At 31.8% G+C, this 24251-nt stretch overlaps 1 protein-coding gene across 1 annotated transcript; it reads left to right on the forward strand.

Moving 5' to 3' along the window:
• The first annotated feature begins 1790 nt into the window (after positions 1–1790).
• LOC119612014 lies at positions 1791–19925 on the forward strand. Its single transcript, XM_037967719.1, has 3 exons — positions 1791–2190; positions 2931–3063; positions 19739–19925. Exons 1-3 carry the CDS (start codon positions 1983–1985, stop codon positions 19845–19847), a joined length of 450 nt encoding a protein of 149 aa, XP_037823647.1. The 5' UTR covers positions 1791–1982; the 3' UTR covers positions 19848–19925.
• Positions 19926–24251: the final 4326 nt, after the last annotated feature.

A 24251-nucleotide genomic window follows, 5' to 3' on the forward strand; every position in this document is an offset into this window, starting at 1 on the left:
TAGACTATACTATAGACTAGACTATAGACTAGACTTTAGACTAAACTATAGACTAGACTATAGACTAGACTATAGACTAGACTATAGACTAGACTATAGACTAGACTATAGACTAGACTATAGACTAGACTATAGACTAGACTATAGACTAGACTATAGACTAGACTATAGACTAGACTATAGACTAGACTATAGACTAGACTATAGACTAGACTATAGACTAGACTATAGACTAGACTATAGACTAGACTATAGACTAGACTATAGACTAGACTATAGACTAGACTATAGACTAGACTATAGACTAGACTATAGACTAGACTATAGACTAGACTATAGACTAGACTATAGACTAGACTATAGACTAGACTATAGACTAGACTATAGACTAGACTATAGACTAGACTATAGACTAGACTATAGACTAGACTATAGACTAGACTATAGACTAGACTATAGACTAGACTATAGACTAGACTATAGACTAGACTATAGACTAGACTATAGACTAGACTATAGACTAGACTATAGACTAGACTATAGACTAGACTATAGACTAGACTATAGACTAGACTATAGACTAGACTATAGACTAGACTATAGACTAGACTATAGACTAGACTATAGACTAGACTATAGACTAGACTATAGACTAGACTATAGACTAGACTATAGACTAGACTATAGACTAGACTATAGACTAGACTATAGACTAGACTATAGACTAGACTATAGACTAGACTATAGACTAGACTATAGACTAGACTAGACTAGACTAGACTAGACTAGACCAGACTAGACCAGACTAGACTAGACTAGACTAGACTAGACTAGACTAGACTAGACTAGACTAGACTATAGACTAGACTATATGCTAGCCTATGGACTAGACTATAGACTAGACGATAGACTAGACTATAGACTAGACTATAGACTAGACTACAGGCTAGGCTAGACTATAGGCTAGACTAGACTATAGACTAAACTAGACTAGACTAATTTGTTGTGTCATATTTTATACAAGGATCTCTAAATATTTCGATATTCGCTAAAATCTACTCGATTACTTTTCTCTGTTTTGTTTAAAAAAATACAAATAACCATTTTTAATTTCAAATTTTACACTACAGTGACCCTCACCTAAATACGTAGTGATGGTGATGATGATAATGTTATTTCTAATGCTGGTATCTGCTACTGATGATAATAATAAAATGAACACAAAGAATAAAACCAGATAAAAAAAAACATAAACAATTTTTTTACTTTTTATTTAATTAAACTTAATCAAACCAATAACTGACATTCGCACAATATAAATATTTATTTCTTTTGTGAAATGAGAATGTGAATGAGTAGTCAACACAAATGAAAGGTAATGATGATAATAACGATGATGGTGGTGGTGGTGGTGATCTTTTTTTGTAGGCTAGAGAGTGAATTTGTGTATGAATGGTTGGCGGACCGTATAAATGAATGAAATAAAAAAAATATAGATGTGCAACTAAAAAGGAAGGTGTTAAACTGAAATTAAATATAGTATTATTTATTTTTAAACAAAAAACAACAACACTACAATACAATATCAAGTTTAAATAAACAATTCCAAAATATATATTATGGTGATGATCATCATATGCTGGTGATGCTGCTACGGCTGTACTGTTGATGATAAATTTTTAAGCAAGATATTTGTTCGTTGGCATTATTAGCATTTTAGTTTTGCTTTTTATTTGTTTTTGTGAATTCCATAGAATTTGTACAATTTGAAAATGTATTCAGTACGGGGACATCGATCGTTGTGCATAAACATTTTAACAACAACGTTACGTGTTAGATTTTTAAGTTTTTATATAAATTTTCTTTAATTTTTTTTTTTTTGCAATTTTTCTGGATTAAAGAAACGCTAGTGATTTTTTAAAAATTTTAGAAATTTTTTAAAGAAAAGTTTTCAAGTAGTTTTAGTGCTTTTTTATGACAAAATGGCCAAACTGTTGACCTATATTTTCATAGTCGGTTCTATTATCTTGTGGTACTTCCTGTTATTTGGCTACGGTGGCGATAAGGTTGGTGGCAGTGAAGGTGGTGGTGGCGGCGGTGTTATTCCGGGAGTAGCTGCCACAAATGGTCATGGAAACCCATTGGAAGGTCGTGATTATCATCATATGGAAAGGGCGGGTCATATCAAAAGTGAGTATAAGAGTTTTCAAATGAAAAAGGAAGGAAATATTAATAAGATCTAAATAATTTTAAAATTCTTATAAAATTGATCTATAACACAAAATGTTACTATATTGCCCCATAGCAGGGAGATTTGGAAAAGCACCCTTTATATCACATCAAGTTTTTCCGTTTTCTTTTCAGAAAACATCTTTAAAACGTTCTATATAGTCACAGTATAAGAGTTTATGTTAAGTATAAGAGTTCATACTCTTACTCCAGTAATAATTCTAAGTATAAGAGTTCTTATTTGAAGTATAGCTCTACAAAACTTAAATAAAAGAATTTGAAATCGTAGCATACATAATAATAATGAAAATCAAACTCTTATACACCAACTTTTATTTAACAAAAGCTATTAAAAATAAATTTTTCTTTTAAAACAACCCGTTCCATATAATTCCAAAGTTTATACTATACACATAATAACTTTCATTACGAAACTGTTATACAAAGACTTTATATAAAAACTACTATTATATACAAATACTTTTCTATTAAAAGAAACTCTTATACACAATATAATCAGAAACATTTTGTAAAGCAAACTAAGTATTATACAGAAATGTTTTTACGCACCTAGAAATTTGTTATACAGAAATGCTGTTTTTTAACTGTTATACTCCATCATTTAAATTGAAAACTCTAGGAAATATTACTTACTCTTCAAAGATATTTTGCTGACTTCTTATGTATTACCTTTTTTCCAGGAGATTTAAATCACTGCTGGCGCCGTTACGATGGCTATAATTTACAAAATACGATAGTCAATAAAAAGGAACAACTTAAAAAGCCCTACGGTATACTATGTAATTTTAAATGCACCTGGTTTTTTACAATAACGTAAGTATACTTTACTTTTTCAATTAATAACATGAAAACTGAAGCAAATTATCAGTTTTCTAATGATCGACTGACTCCTGAACTAGCACAGTCTAAACATGGACCATGCTGACAGCACCTAACTAGAAACTGTTATACAGATACAGTTTTGCATCTACTATCTATTGTCTATCCTATTCTGTACTATAGTCTAGTTTATAGTCTTTATTCCAATCTAGTCAATAGTCTGGACTAATATCAAACCTACAGTCCACGCTGTAGACTATAGTCTGGATTATAGGGTATTCTATTGACTGGTATATAGGGAAGTATATAGGGAAGTATAAAGGGAAGTCCATACTATAGGACTATAGTCTAGTATATACACTGAACTAGTTCGAAGTATAGTTAAACACATAATCTAGTGTATAGCTCTGGACTATAGTCTAGTATATAGAGTGGCTTATAGTCTAGTCTATAGACTAGGCTATTATCATGTTCATAGTTCGCAGTATAGTGAAATCTTAAGTCTAGTATATAGCCTGGACTATAGACAAATCTATATTCTGCATTATAATCTAGTCTACAGTCTATACTATAATCTAGACTATAGTCCAGACAATAGTCTGCACTATAGCATAGTCAATAGTCTTTACTATAGAATAGTACATAGGGCGGATTATAGCAAAATCTATAGTCTGAACTATACTCTATAGACTTGACTGTAAACAAGACACTATATCTATATACATACTTGTAGTCCAGTTAATAGTATAGTTTATTGCTTATTCTATAGTGTAGTCTATAGTCCAATCTATCTAGTCTATAGTCTAGTCTACAATCTGGCCTATAGTATAGTCTATAGTCTAGTCTATAGTCTAGTCTATAGTCTAGTCTATAGTCTAGTCTATAGTCTAGTCTATAGTCTAGTCTATAGTCTAGTCTATAGTCTAGTCTATAGTCTAGTCTATAGTCTAGTCTATAGTCTAGTCTATAGTCTAGTCTATAGTCTAGTCTATAGTCTAGTCTATAGTCTAGTCTATAGTCTAGTCTATAGTCTAGTCTATAGTCTAGTCTATAGTCTAGTCTATAGTCTAGTCTATAGTCTAGTCTATAGTCTAGTCTATAGTCTAGTCTATAGTCTAGTCTATAGTCTAGTCTATAGTCTAGTCTATAGTCTAGTCTATAGTCTAGTCTATAGTCTAGTCTATAGTCTAGTCTATAGTCTAGTCTATAGTCTAGTCTATAGTCTAGTCTATAGTCTAGTCTATAGTCTAGTCTATAGTCTAGTCTATAGTCTAGTCTATAGTCTAGTCTATAGTCTAGTCTATAGTCTAGTCTATAGTCTAGTCTATAGTCTAGTCTATAGTCTAGTCTATAGTCTAGTCTATAGTCTAGTCTATAGTCTAGTCTATAGTCTAGTCTATAGTCTAGTCTATAGTCTAGTCTATAGTCTAGTCTATAGTCTAGTCTATAGTATAGTCTATAGTCTAGTCCATAGTCTAGTCTATAGTCTAGTCTATAGTCTAGTCTATAGTATAGTCTATAGTCTAGTCCATAGTGTAGCGAATAACTAGGTGTCAGTATGCAATTGCAATGTTATTGTTAAAGTTTAGTTAGCATGCAAAATTCTCCGGCTCCTATCTCGTCGGCAAAAGGGTAGGGTTTTCTTTCCTTTATACTTAACTTTTCCTTGTCAGCTGCAGAATATCATTATTTTAACTTTGCATGCAAAAAACAAAAAAATAGAAATAAGAAAGAGAAGGAAGAGAAGGAAAGAAGAAGAGTATCAGAAAATCTAACCGTTGCGAGTATTGATGTTGACTCACTTGCACCCCTCCCAACCATGATCATATTATAAATTGCTCACAAAAATCATAAATATGATCCCTAAAATTCCTTAACCTTTTATAAAGATTGGCCAGAAATCAGAACACTTAAGCTGTTTAGTTACTCATTATAAATTCAAAATTTATTGTACTAAACATAATAAAAAAAAATCATCTATGTTATGAATACTAATATTCAGCTTATTAATAAAAAATATGGTTTAAACATTTTAAAGTAAAAAAAAATATAAATTAAATTAAGATTATAAAAATTTCATTGGACAAGAATCAGATGCAAATACTTTTGTTTTAAATTTATTTATTAATTTATGATAAAAAAATAAAACAACTATATAAAAAAATAAAATAAATAAAAAAAAAATTAAAAAAAAAATTGCTTCTCGCGAGAATCGAACCCGGGGTTTAGCGACTACGCGGCATACTCTTTACCCAGTCGGCTACGTAGGTCATTAATATTTTTTCGGTAAACGTTAAATTGAGTATTTGGAACATTTCAATGTGTAGGATCAAAAGAAATATGATGTATTTTTTTTTAACACATTTAAATAATAATGTTAATGATGAACCAACTTTTGGGGTGGAATAAACAAATTTACAAATAATACATTATATTTCCTATGATCACAAAAATAAAAAAAATATTTTTCTTTAACTAATAAAAAAAAGATCAAAACTGTTTGCTTCGAGACTCGAACCCGGAGTACCGCGTCTGCGCAGCGTACACTCTACTCAGTCAGCCACGTCGGCTTTGAGCAATCAATAGTTAAATAGTGACTAATGTCGACGGAATATGATGTATTCAATACAATAAGGGAAATGTAGTATAAGATTTACTACTGTTATTAACATGAATCCATATTGGCAAAGTAATTCATTTTTGCAGTGAATACATTATATTTCCTGTCAAACACAATACTTATGCAATAAAAACTATACAAAAGAATTTAGGTTCACTTACTTATTTTTCCTGTTTTCTGGATTCCAATGAAAGATCTTTCGCTGGCTCCTGGTTCAGGGACAAGAAAATTATGTCAGCTTGTAGTTAAAGGGGTTGTTTTTTTTTTGTTTTGCTTTTAATTGATAATATGTTAAAATTTCATTGCATAGTTTAAGGATCCTACTATTTTTTGTTTGTTTTTACTATTATTTATAGAAATTTGGATTTATTGTTTGATCTATTTATAGATTTAATTTTTTTTTTGCATTCCTTCTCAATCGTTTTTATTATTTTTTTTTTTTATTGATTTTATTTTTTTTTCTGATTCTTTCTTATTGATTTTATATTATTTTTTCCTCGATTCTTTCTTACTTATTTTTTTTCTTGTTTTAGTTTTAGTTTCGTTTTAACAAATATAGCACTGGTTGCACTGATTCTTGTTCAAACCAAAATAGAATATTAAATAATAATAATTGATATTAACAAAAAAATAATTAATAGATTTCAGTATACACTTTCAGAAATAAATTAAAAATCATTAGAAACAAAAATTAAAATTAGTGAAGTTAACACTGTTCTTCGGGTTTTTTTTTTTTCTTCTTCACAATTTTTCTATTTTATAATGCTGTGTTTTGGTGCTTAATATTTTCTTTTTCCACAGTTTATTTTATAGTCCAAAAATTGATGTTGAATCTTATTTTTGTTCACAAAAAAAAATTCTTTTCTACACTTTTTATAATCTTTCTTTTTGAACGTCTATTTTCGGTGCACGGGAGATAAAGTGAGTAAAATCGGCGGGCTTTCCTGGAGGTTGCCCGTGCCCTCAAGAAAATTAATATCTCTATAGACCTGGAAAGGATCGTTTCTCGTTGACCAAATATTTCACACCAAATAAGCCTTATGCCAATAAAGAGCAACACGATTTTCAATAAAGCTAAATTTAAAATCAAATTAAAATCGTAAATAAAATAAAAGAAATTCCTGCGGTTATAGTTTACCTTTGCTTTGTCTTGGCTTTTGGTTATGAAAATCACAAGAGTTCGAAAAGTTATGTTATCACCAGTTTTGCAAAAAAAAAGTAAAGTCCTTTGTTCTAAAGAACCAAAAGGATATTAAGGATACCAAAAATTCAGGATATATAAGGATTTACTTTTTTTCCAAATGAACCAGAGTATCGTCTTATTTTCAAAAAGAACTATTTTAACCAAGATAAGCCTATTTATACCCAACAAAATTGGAATTTTTACGCTATTTCAGCACATTCCTTTCCTACCAAAAACAAAAATACTTATTTACAACCACTAATGTAAAAATTCTATTGCAATTTTGCATGTATTTAATTCGGAGAAACTACTAATGAATTACAACCCTTTGTCCACTGCATTAACAACTGCAAACCAGAGTTCACTGATGTCATACCATTGATAAAAGTATTGGTAAATATGTCAATGTCATTCGTAAGTCCTAATGTCATCATCATACCATCATTATATATAGATCTCAATCTCTTTTCCCTTTTCTTTTAGACAATAAATATGCAGTACAATTATGGATAACCAAAACCTATGTCATTATAAATATATGCATACTTAGAATATAAACACATAAATGTACATATAAATATATACGCAAATATATACATATACATATACATATCCATATACATATACATATACATATACATATACATATACATATACATATACATATACATATACATATACATATACATATACATATACATATACATATACATATACATATACATATACATATACATATACATATACATATACATATACATATACACCGATAATTCAGAATTTTTCGATTATGGATATCTTCCTGAAGTATAGGTGTTAAATTAACCAAGAGAACAATAAAAGATGATATTTTACTAAAGAGAATTTTGTATAAAATATATATAATAGTTTAACGCCAGTAACATGTTTCTTTTTTTTTTTTTAATAATGAACGAAATGATAAAACTTATGTCTGGCAATTTCAAACAGACCTAATGAAATTTTTTTTATATTAGTAAATTGACTAGAACATTCTTTCCACGAGCGCTCTACATTTACCCCCCCTCAAGATCAGATTTGGGTCTTATAAGAACCAAAGCTGATCCCGCTCGTAGCATAAGGATCTGTTAGTGTGGTGGAAGATGATTTACGGCCTTATATCCTTTGCATGATAAACTCCAATCAACTTCCCACTGAGGTCTTCTAGTTGATAATAGCAGTAACCTGTCTTCTTCCTAATTCTGGCCTTAACAAAAGGGTGAGCCAATTTTGCACTATAACTTTTTCCCGAATCACTAGGCTTGAAATTCCTTCGAAATACCTCTTGTCCAACCTCATATTCTACCTCCCTTGCGCGAAGATTATAGGATTTTTCGTTTCTTTCTTGTTGTCGCTCCATATTTTTCTTAGCTCGATCTCTAATAATAGAAAATGAATCATTCCTATCAAATCTCACCGTCCTATCCTCAAGCATCTCCAACTTTCGCAATAAAGAGTATGAGTTACCATTGGTAATCATATGTTGTCCGAAGGTTAAGTAATATGGACTGGTACCTGTTGAAGCATGTACAGCTGAGCGTAAGGCACAACTGATGCTACTGAGGTACTCGTCCCAATTACTTTGGTCCGATTTTATATACGCCCTGATGGCCGAAAGAACTGAACGATTAACGCGTTCAGATGCATTGGATTGTGGCGAGTATACTGCAGTGTAAATATGATTTACACCATAATCTTGTAAAAGTTTGTTGAATTTTGAGGATTTGAACTGAGACCCGTTATCCGAAACCATAGATTCAGGAGTACCAAACATATGAAATAATTCCTCGAGATACTTAGTTACTACGTCAGCATTAAACTTTTTAATAGGTTTAAGGAAACAATATTTTGAAAAATGATCTAGCACAATAAATATGCCCACATTCCCTGATTTCGATCGTGGATATGGACCCAAGAAGTCAACAAATAACTTTTGGAAAAATCTTAATGTCTGAGAGGTTTTTCCCATAGGAGGTCTCATTATAAAATTGGGGTGTTTTGTACCCTTACATATGTCGCATGTATTAATGTAGTTTTTAACATCACTAACTAAATTGGGCCAGTAATAAAATCGTCTAAGTCTCTCTAGTGTTTTGGCTATCCCACCATGAGCGGATGCGGGACTATCATGAGCCTTCTTTAATAACTCGGGTACCATATCTTTGGGTATCCAAAGCTTCCACGCCAGATCGTCCTGCAGCTGTTCTCCAGAACAGTGTTCAGTTCGTCGGTACAGAAAATTGTCTATGATTTTAAGGTCTGGAAATTTACTCATATTCTCCCTAACATTGTCACATAGTCTTTTGTATTCAGTACTATTGAAATGTTCGGACTCTAAGTCCACGAAAACCCCAGAGTCATTTATTTCGGACATATCTAAGCCTAAGATCGCAGACAAATCTTCAGTGTTGGTTCTCGATAGCGCATCAGGAACCACGTTTTTACTGCCTTTCCGGTGTTCTATTTTAAAGCTAAAGCCCTGAAGTTTCAAAGCCCATCTTGCCAAGCGAGAATTTAGATCTGTTTGGGACATGAGCCACTTTAGTGATGCATGATCTGTGATCACAGTAAACTCATGTCCTTCTACATAGGCTCTGAATTTTTTTATGCTTAGCATGGCAGCTAAACATTCTTGTTCGGTAACCGAATAATTACGTTGGGCTTGATTTAGTTTCTTAGACATAAATGCTATCGGAAACTCTTCACCCTCCGTAGTTTTCTGAACCAATACGCTTCCTATCCCAGTGTTGCTTGCATCACAGTGAATATAAAAAGGCTGTGAAAAATCAGGGCTATGCAACACTGGCGCTGTGGTCAAGATTTGCTTTAAATGTTCAAAAGCTTTTTGAGCATCTTCGTTCCAGGCAAATTTCCGTTTATTCTTTAACAGATCTGTTAAGGGTGCAGTAATCGAGGCGTAGTTCATGATGAACTTCCGATACCAACCGGACATCCCCAAAAACCGTCTGAGTTGTCGTACAGACCTCGGAGTCGGGAAATCTATTATAGCCGATATTTTTTCCGGGTCTGTTCGAATTACCCCATTCCCTACTAAGTGGCCAAGGTATCGGACTTCCTGTACACAAAATTTCGATTTCTCGACATTTATAGTCAGTCCTGCAGAACGAATCTGTTTAGCTATCTCGCGCAATACTTCTAAATGACGATGGAATGTCCCTGATACCACTAGCAAATCGTCCAGATAGACAAACACTTCTGTCCTTAAGTTTGCTGGTATCACCTTGTCCATTAGCCTAGACATTGTCTGAGGCGCATTACAGAGGCCGAATGGCATGACTTTGAAATGGTACAAGGGCCGGCCAGGTACAGTGAATGCAGTCTTATCTTTCGACGATTTGTCTAGTGGTATTTGCCAGAATGCATCCTTTAAGTCCAAGCTCGTTATGAATTCAGCTTTAGGTAACCTACTAAGAATGCCATCTATATTAGGCAAGGGATAAGCATCCTTAATGGTCACCGCATTTACCTTTCTGCTATCCAGACATAAACGAACCTTTCCGGGCTTACGGACAAGGACTATTGGAGACGACCAGGCACTATCCGATTCTTCTATTACATCATTCTCTATCATCCTATCTATTTCTGCATAAATAAGTTTTTCCATGGCCGGTGAAACAGGAAAATGTCTCTGTTTTATAGGCGTGGCACTCCCTACATCTATAACGTGTGAGATAATTGATGTTCGACCTAAACCTTCTTTAGAGAATGACGGAAATGTGTTAATCACCTGGGTCAATTGCATGCGTTGTGTTTCCGATAAAGGACGTTGGTCCGATACTTCAGAAATGTTAATATTGTTGTAACCTACTTCTACTCCTGATACAAGGTCCTTGGGTAATAAATCAAATGCACGCCAAAAGTCTACGCCTAAATACAAATTCTGAGCGAGATTTGGCACTATATATAATCTCACATTCTCTGTCCTTCCACGAAATTTAATCTCAGTATCTATATATCCGCAGACAGTTTGTGATTTTCCATCCGCTGTCCGGACAAAAGATTTAATCTTTCTAACATTTTGGCTAGAGTTCTGGAGTTCGATAGCTGCTTTGGAACCCAAACAACTTATAGAAGCCCCGGTATCTAATAAGCCTATATAGGTTTTACCAAAAAGGTCAACATTTGCATATGGTCTTATATCTTTTGGGTCATCGTAGATTGTGCTTAATAAGTTTCGACGAGTGTGTTTTACATCAGTCCAAAATTTCTTAATTCGTAAAGAAGATCGTTTTTTCTTTCTACTAAGAATAGGTACATTAAATATTTCGTCCCTCTTAGCATTGTACTCCGCTAAGCGAACATGAAAGGGTTTCATATAGGTAGGTGGATAAGAGTTTAGAAAATTTACTGATGGTGGTTCTCTTGCAAAGGTTCTCAATTTTGAAGATACATTAGGGTCAAGAGGAGTAGCAATAGTATTAGAAGTTTCCTTTAAAAAGTTTTCATTATTTATATTTGGCAGAGCTGATTCTCTACCAAAGTTATCCCGATGCTCTGAATTAGTGACTAGTCGGTGCTTGTGCCCGTGGTCTTTGTCTGTTTGAGTGCACTTTTCAGTGCACTTGAACGCAAGTTTTTTGAATTGTTGCATTTTGCGCAATTAGGTTTATATGTTCCAGGTGTTCCACACCCATAACAAAAGACGTTTCGATCCTCCAGACAGTCTTGATATCGATGACCATTCTTCTGACAATTCCAGCAAATTAAGGATATGGCGGAAATGTCTTCTTCAGTTAATGGTTCTATATCATCTTGTTCAAGTTCATGAACCTGGCGCCGAAAATTTATTGATTTGTTTACTACTTGTCGTTTACCTATGTCCATCATAAAGAATTCTCTTCGACGACATATGTCTCGAAGATGGGTTACAGAATAAATAGGGATATTCAAGATTTCATGTTGGATCTCTGGCAAAAGGTTCCTTCTTAGAATTTCTACCAGTACATTTTCCTGCAGTGGCGTTGATAGACTGTCGGAAATTTCCACTATGGCATCATAGAATGAATCAAAACTTTCTCCATGATGTTGTTTCCGATCCCTAATCATTTCCCTAAAGTCAACATCCGTACGAGAGTCCTTATACTGATGGCGCAATGCATTGCATAAATCAGGCCACCGTATTTCATTTACAGAGCGATGATATCGCCAAAACCATTCTGTCGCTTTGGAATCGAAAAGGGTAGAAATATGCCTACAAAGTAGTTCAAAATTTCCGTCCAGAGTCTGCGTAGTCAAAGCTTCAACTCGGTAGATAAAATTGTCGACTGACATTCCCTTGTGTTCCCCAGAAAACCTAATCTTCCAATTATGGATAATGTGACCCACCTTATCAGGCCTAAAGAACGAATCCGATGAATGGGAGAGGTCAGCAGCATTTGAATTTAATCGTCCGTTACTTGCCGCTGGTTGCACATTTCCTGTTGAATTCCTATTGGAAGGTAACCCTAAAAGTTGCTCAAGAGTTTGCTGTTCTACTGACGGCAGATTTCGCATTGTTTGAGTAGAATCTGAATTAGTATTAAGGTCCTTCGGCCTACTGTTTTCGTTTCCTGACTGACTGAGACTTATTCTTCTAAAACCTGATTCTATATTTGTCTCTATTATCTTAGTTAATTGATGGCTAAGTGTCGAAAGCATTTCTGCTTGCTGAGCCCCTACTGCGGCTGTGACCAGATTTCTTATGTGCTCTCGTTGATCCTGAGATGAAATAGAAGACATTAGTGATACATTGGGTTCAGATGCTGCTACGGTTTGAGATTTTGGAGTTGAGGGTGGATTGGTATTGTTAAGAATTTGTTCCTGTACTCGCTGAGCCTGAGCTCGCGTCACCATTGGAGGAGGTAGAACTAAGGGACTGTTCATAGTTACAGTATTGGTTGTCATTAGAGACAATTTGTTACCACAAACAGGACATATTTGTTTTGTCTTTATAAATTTTTGGTAGCAAGACTTATGAAAATAATGCCCACAACTTGATTTGCATAAATAAGCAGGGCTGGTTATGACATTAGTACAAACACCACAATTCTGCAGCAGATTCCGAAGATCTTCGGGGCTTCTTTCCAAAGACATTTTAAAGAGGAATGAAAACTTATCAAGATTGAAATTAATTTTACTATAGGTTATGTCAAAATTAAAAATTTGAAGAATATTCTCATATAAAAATTAAATGAAAGTAATTTGTTAATGATACTGATAGTACATAGTTTATTTTACTGATTCAAAGAAAAACATTATTGTATCATGGGTTTTGCCTTTCTTCTATCCAACATTGAGGACAGTGCTTATAAAATTCAATGAAAGTCTCAATGCAAACGATATGAAAAAAATGATTACAATTCCATAGTGTTAATATTTCATGATAAGGCATAATAGAACCACAACATATCTGACAGATTGTATTTGACTTATCGGGTATTCTACTTCCCATTATCCTACGACAGAAAAGAAATAAAAAAAAATCGTTAATCCTACAACTAATTTTGATAAATTTGATAAAAAAATATATACGCAATAAAAATTAATTTCAATTAAATGTGTTGTTCGATTTCTGGTCCAAACTTTAAAAAAAGGTTAAGAAAGAAATGGTTAGAATTTTCAAAAATAAAGAAAAGTTTTTTTTCAGTTGTTAAATATAAGAACACTAAAAGCTTATTAGTTGGCATTTATCTAGAAACCTTCCAAATAAATAACTTCCAAACTAATTTTAAATAACAAAACTATTTTAGGGAATTATCGAATATTTATGCTCTGCTGAACGGTCTAAATTTAGAAATAAATTACCAAATTATAGTATTTCCGGTAAACCTTAACACAATTATGCGATAAAACAATTTAAGAGGAAACGAAACAAGAATGTTAGTTTAAATGTCGGTTAACAGATGGCAGACATACATGTTAAAGTTCCGCACATTTAAATTTTACTCAGGAGAAAAACGAATAACATAAATAAAGAATAAAGGGAAAACACTAGAGGAAAATGTAAAATTTGTGATGGAGGCCAAAATATATTCGAAAAAAGATGTTGTTTTTTTCTCGTTGTTTTAATATTCTGTGGGCCCCACGTTGGGCGCCAAAAATAATTATATCTGTAGCGAATAACTAGGTGTCAGTATGCAATTGCAATGTTATTGTTAAAGTTTAGTTAGCATGCAAAATTCTCCGGCTCCTATCTCGTCGGCAAAAAGGTAGGGTTTTCTTTCCTTTATACTTAACTTTTCCTTGTCAGCTGCAGAATATCATTATTTTAACTTTGCATGCAAAAAACAAAAAATAGAAATAAGAAAGAAAAGGAAGAGAAGGAAAGAAGAAGAGTATCAGAAAATCTAACCGTTGCGAGTATTGATGTTGACTCACTTGCACCCCTCCCAACCATGATCATATTATAAATTGCTCACAAAAATCATAAATATGATCCCTAAAATTCCTTAACCTTTTATAAAGATTGGCCAGAAATCAGAACACTTAAGCTGTTTAGTTACTCATTATAAATTCAAAATTTATTGTACTAAACATAATAAAAAAAAATCATCTATGTTATGAATACTAATATTCAGCTTATTAATAAAAAATATGGTTTAAACATTTTAAAGTAAAAAAAAATATAAATTAAATTAAGATTATAAAAATTTCATTGGACAAGAATCAGATGCAAATACTTTTGTTTTAAATTTATTTATTAATTTATGATAAAAAAATAAAACAACTATATAAAAAAATAAAATAAATAAAAAAAAATTAAAAAAAAAATTGCTTCTCGCGAGAATCGAACCCGGGGTTTAGCGACTACGCGGCATACTCTTTACCCAGTCGGCTACGTAGGTCATTAATATTTTTTCGGTAAACGTTAAATTGAGTATTTGGAACATTTCAATGTGTAGGATCAAAAGAAATATGATGTATTTTTTTTTAACACATTTAAATAATAATGTTAATGATGAACCAACTTTTGGGGTGGAATAAACAAATTTACAAATAATACATTATATTTCCTATGATCACAAAATAAAAAAAATATTTTTCTTTAACTAATAAAAAAAAGATCAAAACTGTTTGCTTCGAGACTCGAACCCGGAGTACCGCGTCTGCGCAGCGTACACTCTACTCAGTCAGCCACGTCGGCTTTGAGCAATCAATAGTTAAATAGTGACTAATGTCGACGGAATATGATGTATTCAATACAATAAGGGAAATGTAGTATAAGATTTACTACTGTTATTAACATGAATCCATATTGGCAAAGTAATTCATTTTTGCAGTGAATACATTATATTTCCTGTCAAACACAATACTTATGCAATAAAAACTATACAAAAGAATTTAGGTTCACTTACTTATTTTTCCTGTTTTCTGGATTCCAATGAAAGATCTTTCGCTGGCTCCTGGTTCAGGGACAAGAAAATTATGTCAGCTTGTAGTTAAAGGGGTTGTTTTTTTTTTGTTTTGCTTTTAATTGATAATATGTTAAAATTTCATTGCATAGTTTAAGGATCCTACTATTTTTTGTTTGTTTTTACTATTATTTATAGAAATTTGGATTTATTGTTTGATCTATTTATAGATTTAATTTTTTTTTTGCATTCCTTCTCAATCGTTTTTATTATTTTTTTTTTTATTGATTTTATTTTTTTTTCTGATTCTTTCTTATTGATTTTATATTATTTTTTCCTCGATTCTTTCTTACTTATTTTTTTTCTTGTTTTAGTTTTAGTTTCGTTTTAACAAATATAGCACTGGTTGCACTGATTCTTGTTCAAACCAAAATAGAATATTAAATAATAATAATTGATATTAACAAAAAAATAATTAATAGATTTCAGTATACACTTTCAGAAATAAATTAAAAATCATTAGAAACAAAAATTAAAATTAGTGAAGTTAACACTGTTCTTCGGGTTTTTTTTTTTCTTCTTCACAATTTTTCTATTTTATAATGCTGTGTTTTGGTGCTTAATATTTTCTTTTTCCACAGTTTATTTTTTTATAGTCCAAAAATTGATGTTGAATCTTATTTTTGTTCACAAAAAAAAATTCTTTTCTACACTTTTTATAATCTTTCTTTTTGAACGTCTATTTTCGGTGCACGGGAGATAAAGTGAGTAAAATCGGCGGGCTTTCCTGGAGGTTGCCCGTGCCCTCAAGAAAATTAATATCTCTATAGACCTGGAAAGGATCGTTTCTCGTTGACCAAATATTTCACACCAAATAAGCCTTATGCCAATAAAGAGCAACACGATTTTCAATAAAGCTAAATTTAAAATCAAATTAAAATCGTAAATAAAATAAAAGAAATTCCTGCGGTTATAGTTTACCTTTGCTTTGTCTTGGCTTTTGGTTATGAAAATCACAAGAGTTCGAAAAGTTATGTTATCACCAGTTTTGCAAAAAAAAAGTAAAGTCCTTTGTTCTAAAGAACCAAAAGGATATTAAGGATACCAAAAATTCAGGATATATAAGGATTTACTTTTTTTCCAAATGAACCAGAGTATCGTCTTATTTTCAAAAAGAACTATTTTAACCAAGATAAGCCTATTTATACCCAACAAAATTGGAATTTTTACGCTATTTCAGCACATTCCTTTCCTACCAAAAACAAAAATACTTATTTACAACCACTAATGTAAAAATTCTATTGCAATTTTGCATGTATTTAATTCGGAGAAACTACTAATGAATTACAACCCTTTGTCCACTGCATTAACAACTGCAAACCAGAGTTCACTGATGTCATACCATTGATAAAAGTATTGGTAAATATGTCAATGTCATTCGTAAGTCCTAATGTCATCATCATACCATCATTATATATAGATCTCAATCTCTTTTCCCTTTTCTTTTAGACAATAAATATGCAGTACAATTATGGATAACCAAAACCTATGTCATTATAAATATATGCATACTTAGAATATAAACACATAAATGTACATATAAATATATACGCAAATATATACATATACATATACATATCCATATACATATACATATACATATACATATACATATACATATACATATACATATACATATACATATACATACATATACATATACATATACATATACATATACATATACATATACATATACATATACATATACATATACATATACATATAATATACACCGATAATTCAGAATTTTTCGATTATGGATATCTTCCTGAAGTATAGGTGTTAAATTAACCAAGAGAACAATAAAAGATGATATTTTACTAAAGAGAATTTTGTATAAAATATATAATAGTTTAACGCCAGTAACATGTTTCTTTTTTTTTTTTAATAATGAACGAAATGATAAAACTTATGTCTGGCAATTTCAAACAGACCTAATGAAATTTTTTTTATATTAGTAAATTGACTAGAACATTCTTTCCACGAGCGCTCTACAATAGTCTAGTCTATAGTCTAGGTCTATAGTCTAGTCTATAGTCTAGTCTATAGTCTAGTCTATAGTCCTAGTCTATAGTCTAGTCTATAGTCCAGTCCTATAGTCTAGTCTATAGTCTAGTCTATAGTCTAGTCTATAGTCTAGTCTATAGTCTAGTCTATAGTCTAGTCTATATTCTAGTCTATAGTCTATTCTATAGTCTAGTCTATAGTCTAGTCTATAGTCTAGTCTATAGTCTAGTCTATAGTCTAGTCTATCTATAGTCTAGTCTATAGTCTAGTCTATAGTCTAGTCTATAGTCTAGTCTATAGTCTAGTCTATAGTCTAGTCTATAGTCTAGTCTATAGTCTAGTCTATAGTCTAGTCTATAGTCTAGTCTATAGTCTAGTCTATAGTCTAGTCTATAGTCTAGTCTATAGTCTAGTCTATAGTCTAGTCTATAGTCTAGTCTATAGTCTAGTCTATAGTCTAGTCTATAGTCTAGTCTATAGTCTAGTCTATAGTCTAGTCTATAGTCTAGTCTATAGTCTAGTCTATAGTCTAGTCTATAGTCTAGTCTATAGTCTAGTCTATAGTCTAGTCTATAGTCTAGTCTATAGTCTAGTCTATAGTCTAGTCTATAGTCTAGTCTATAGTCTAGTCTATAGTCTAGTCTATAGTCTAGTCTATAGTCTAGTCTATAGTCTAGTCTATAGTCTAGTCTATAGTCTAGTCTATAGTCTAGTCTATAGTCTAGTCTATAGTCTAGTCTATAGTCTAGTCCTATAGTCTAGTCTATAGTCTAGTCTATAGTCTAGTCTATAGTCTAGTCTATAGTCTAGTCTATAGTCCTAGTCTATAGTCTAGTCTAAGTCTAGTCTATAGTCTAGTCTATAGTCTAGTCTATAGTCTAGTCTATAGTCTAGTCTATAGTCTAGTCTAGTAGTCTAGTCTATAGTCTAGTCTATAGTCTAGTCATAGTCTAGTCTTAGTCATAGTCTATAGTCTAGTCTATAGTCTAGTCTATAGTCTAGTCTATAGTCTAGTCTATAGTCTAGTCTATAGTCTAGTCTATAGTCTAGTCTATGTCTAGTCTATAGTCTAGTTATAGTCTAGTCTATAGTCTAGTCTATATTCAGTCTATGTCTAGTCTATAGTCTAGTCTATAGTCTAGTCTAGAGTCTAGTCTAAGTCTAGTCTATAGTCTATTATAGTCTGCTATAGTCTAGTCTATAGTCTAGTCTATAGTCTAGTCTATAGTCTAGTCTATAGTCTAGTTATAGTCTAGTCTATAGTCTAGTCTATAGTCTAGTCTATAGTCCTAGTCTATAGTCTAGTCATAGTCTAGTCTATAGTCTAGTCTATATCCTAGTCTATAGTCTAGTCATAGTCTAGTCTATAGTAGTCTAGTCTATAGTCTAGTCTATAGTCTAGTCTATAGTCTAGTCTATAGTCTAGTCTATAGTCTAGTCTATAGTCTAGTCTATAGTCTAGTCTATAGTCTAGTCTATAGTCTAGTCCATAGTCTAGTCTATAGTCTAGTCTATAGTCTAGTCTATAGTCTAGTCTATAGTCTAGTCTATAGTCTAGTCTACAGTCTAGTCTATAGTCTAGTCTATAGTCTAGTCTATAGTCTAGTCTATAGTCTAGTCTATAGTCTAGTCTATAGTCTAGTCTATAGTCTAGTCTATAGTCTAGTCTATAGTCTAGTCTATAGTCTGGTCTATAGTCTGGTCTATAGTCTAGTCTATAGTCTAGTCTATAGTCTAGTCTATAGTCTAGTCTATAGTCTAGTCTATAGTCTAGTCTATAGTCTAGTCTATAGTCTAGTCTATAGTCTAGTCTATAGTCTAGTCTATAGTCTAGTCTATAGTCTATTCTATAGTCTAGTCTATAGTCTAGTCTAGTCTAGTAGTCTAGTCTATAGTGTAGTCTATAGTCTAGTCTATAGTTAGTCTATAGTCTAGTCTATAGTATAGTCTATAGTCTAGTCTATAGTCTAGTCTATAGTCTAGTCTATAGTCTAGTCTATAGTCTAGTCTATAGTCTAGGTCTATAGTTGTCTATAGTCTAGTCTATAGTCTAGTCTATAGTCTAGTCTATAGTCTAGTCTATAGTCTAGTCTATAGTCTAGTCTATAGTCTAGTCTATAGTCTAGTCCATAGTCTCGTCTATAGTCTAGTCTATAGTCTAGTCCATAGTCTAGTCTATAGTCTAGTCTATAGTCTAGTCTATAGTCTAGTCTATAGTTAGTCTATAGTCTAGTCTATAGTCTAGTCTCTATTTAGTCTATAATGCATGCTATAGTCTTGTCGTGTCTATATGTAGTCAGTCTTATCTGTATTCTAATGGTCTTATCTGTATTCTAATTTATAGTCTGTTCTGGAGAATATTCTAGTCTCTATTTTTTCTGTTTACATTTTTTAATAATTTATATTTTTCTCTTTCTTTTTTTCCAGATTTCCCACATGTGAATTTATTTATGATTATAAATTATCCTGTTACTTATTTACATCACTGCCCGATTGTACTACAGTGAAGTGTACACTATTAAATTATTTTACCTAAATTACATTACATTTAATTAATTAAATTTAATTTTATTTTCAAATATTTTAATTTCTTTAAATTTACTACAACTACTGCTCCCCGTTTAAGTTAATATTTTAATTTCGTTAAATAATATAATGTAAAATTAATTTTAAATAATTATTTATAATAATAAAAGTACAATTTTTTATTTTGTAAATAAAAATGTTAAGTTTTAATAAAAATAAACATATTGAACTTGAAAGGAAATAGAAATAGGAAGATAAGAAGCCTAAAAGTAGACTTTGTTTAAGTTAAGAAAGTAAAACTTAAGTAAAGCTTTTATATAAAAGTTGAAGTGATAAATTTACTCCTTCCCCCTTTTTGTCTTTTGTCTGCTAAACCTGTAAAAGTTATTTTCTTTTTGGCTAACTTCCTCATTGTCGTAGTAGTAGTAGAAGTAGTAACTTCCGTGACTTCAAAAATTAGTAGTTGTTTGCCAAGAAATATGTTATGTTTTCTTTTTTTTTTTGTCTCCTTCCTCTTGTTACACGTATGTAGTTCATTTTCATGTATAAAATATTTTTGTAACCTAAAACATATGGAGTCTTATCAATTTTTGACTTTATTTGATTGTGTTTATTTAAATTGTTTCGTTTTTGGATGCTTTACTACAACGTACGAAGGCATAAACTTTAGGAAGGAAATGAAAACTAACAAAATATTTTGTTTGTATACAAAAGTTGGAAAAAAGTTTTCCCTTTTTTCTATAGTTTTCTATAAGAAAATTTACTTGTATTTTGTAAAAGGTAATAAAGTTATATATGAAAATATGTATTGTTTAGAAAAAGATTTATTCATATAGAAAACTATATGAAGACAGAATTTTTGGCTAAAAAACTACAGTGAAGGATAAAATTGTTTATAAAAGCCATTACAAACATAAGACAACCGCTTAACTTACCCTTACTTAGTAAGTAGCAAATAGTATTGTCTACCTTTAGGCTGTTTAAATTAATAAATAAAGGTATATATGTACAGGCGTTAAAAAGCATTTATTGATTTATATATTTGTTTATTTACACAAGATATTCTATTTTATTTAATAAACCAACAATTTATCATACCAAACTTTGATATCTTGTATACGTATGTATAACATACATACATATTTATATCTTTTGACTTTTTTCACACAACCACTGACAAATTGTAAAATTGAGCTCAGTTGTTGCAACAAATAAATACAACCCTAAAATTTAATGGGGAGATAAAAAACACGCAAAGAAAAAATTTCAATAAAAACCAACATTACTATAACTAATGGCTAAACTATACACCAGGCTGTATACTAGGCTATAGACTAGACTATAGACTAGACTAGACTGTAGACTAGACTATAGACTAGACTATAGACAAGACTATAGACTAGATTATAGACTAGACTATAGACTATAAACTAGACTATAGACTAGACTATAGACTAGACTATAGACTAGACTATAGACTAGACTATAGACTAGACTATAGACTAGACTATAGACTATACTATAGACTATATTATAGACTAGACTATAGGACTAGACTATAGACTAGACTATAGACTAGACTATAGACTAGACTATAGGCTGAACTATAGGCTAAACAATAGACTAGACTATTCACTAGACTATAGACTAGACTATAGACTAGACTATAGACTAGACTATAGACTAGACTATAGACTAGACTATAGACTAGACTAAGACTAGACTATAGACTAGAATAGACTAGACTATAGACTAGACTATAGACTAGACTATAGACTAGACTATAGACTAGACTATAGACTAGACTATATGACTAGACTATAGACTAGACTATAGACTAGACTCTGGACTAGACTATAGACTAGACTATAGACTAGACTATAGACTAGACTATAGACTAGACTATAGACTAGACTATAGACTAGACTATAGACTAGACTATAGACTAGACTATAGACTAGACTATAGACTAGACTATAGACTAGACTATAGACAAGACTATAGACAAAACTATAGACAAGACTATAGACAAGACTATAGCCCAGACTATAAACTAGACTATAGACTAGACTATAGACTAGACTATAGACTAGACTATAGCCTAGACTATAGCCTAGTCTATAGACTAGACTATAGACTAGACTATAGACTAGACTATAGACTAGACTATAGACTAGACTATAGACTAGACTATAGACTAGACTATAGACTAGACTATAGACTAGACTATAGACTAGACTATAGACTAGACTATAGACTAGACTATAGACTAGACTATAGACTAGACTATAGACTAGACTATAGACTAGACTAGACTAGACTATCTATAACTAGACTATACTAGACTATAGACTACTATAGACTAGACTATAGACTAGACTATAGACTAGACTATAGACTAGACTATAGACTAGACTATAGACTAGACTATAGACTAGACTATAGACTAGACTATAGACTAGACTATAGACTAGACTATAGACTAGACTATAGACTAGACTATAGACTAGACTATAGACTATACTATAGACTAGACTATAGACTAGACTATAGACTAGACTATAGACTAGACTATAGACTAGACTATAGACTAGACTATAGACTAGACTATAGACTAGACTATAGACTAGACTATAGACTAGACTATAGACTAGACTATAGACTAGACTATAGACTAGACTATAGACTAGACTATAGACTAGACTATAGACTAGACTATAGACTAGACTATAGACTAGACTATAGACTAGACTATAGACTAGACTATAGACTAGACTATAGACTAGACTATAGACTAGACTATAGACTAGACTATAGACTAGACTATAGACTAGACTATAGACTAGACTATAGACTAGACTATAGACTAGACTATAGACTAGACTAGACTATAGACTAGACTAGACTATAGACTAGACTATAGACTAGACTATAGACTAGACTATAGACTAGACTATAGACTAGACTATAGACTAGACTATAGACTAGACTATAGACTAGACTATAGACTAGACTATAGACTAGACTATAGACTAGACTATAGACTAGACTATAGACTAGACTATAGACTAGACTATAGACTAGACTATGACTAGACTATAGACTAGACTATAGACTAGACTATAGACTAGACTATAGACTAGACCATAGACTAGACTATAGACTAGACTATAGACTAGACTATAGACTAGACTATTGACTAGACTATAGACTAGACTAGACTATAGACTATAGACTAGACTAGACTATAGACTAGACTAGACTATAGACTAGAGTAGACTATAGACTAGACTAGACTATAGACTAGACTATAGACTAGACTATAGACTAGACTATAGACTAGACTATAGACTAGACTATAGACTAGACTATAGACTAGACTATAGACTAGACTATAGACTAGACTATAGACTAGACTATAGACTAGACTATAGACTAGACTATAGACTAGAATATAGACCAGACTATAGACTAGACTATAGACTAGACTATAGACTAGACTATAGACTAGACTATAGACTAGACTATAGACTAGACTATAGACTAGACTATAGACTAGACTATAGACTAGACTATAGACTAGACTATAGACTAGACTATAGACTAGACTATAGACTAGACTATAGACTAGACTATAGACTAGACTATAGACTAGACTATAGACTAGACTATAGACTAGACTATAGACTAGACTATAGACTAGACTATAGACTAGACTATAGACTAGACTATAGACTAGACTATAGACTAGACTATAGACTAGACTATAGACTAGACTATAGACTAGACTATAGACTAGACTATAGACTAGACTATAGACTAGACTATAGACTAGACTATAGACTAGACTATAGACTAGACTATAGACTAGACTATGGACTAGACTATAGACTAGACTATAGACTAGACTATAGACTAGACTATAGACTAGACTATAGACTAGACTATAGACTAGACTATAGACTAGACTATACTAGACTATAGACTAGACTATAGACTAGACTATAGACTAGACTATATAGACTAGACTTAGACTAGACTATAGACTAGACTATAGACTAGACTATAGACTAGACTATAGACTAGACTATAGACTAGACTATAGACTAGACTATAGACTAGACTATAGACTAGACTATAGACTAGACTATAGACTAGACTATAGACTAGACTATAGACTAGACTATAGACTAGACTATAGACTAGACTATAGACTAGACTATAGACTAGACTATAGACTAGACTATAGACTAGACTATAGACTAGACTATAGACTAGACTATAGACTAGACTATAGACTAGACTATAGACTAGACTATAGACTAGACTATAGACTAGACCATAGACTAGACTATAGACTAGACTATAGACTAGGCTATAGACTAGACTATAGACTAGACTATAGACTAGACTA

The sequence above is a fragment of the Lucilia sericata genome, unplaced genomic scaffold (assembly GCF_015586225.1).
Source record: "Lucilia sericata isolate MDLA Ls3-8-SP2 unplaced genomic scaffold, ASM1558622v1 Contig001581F_arrow, whole genome shotgun sequence".
NCBI classification, from domain to species: Eukaryota; Metazoa; Arthropoda; class Insecta; order Diptera; family Calliphoridae; genus Lucilia; species Lucilia sericata.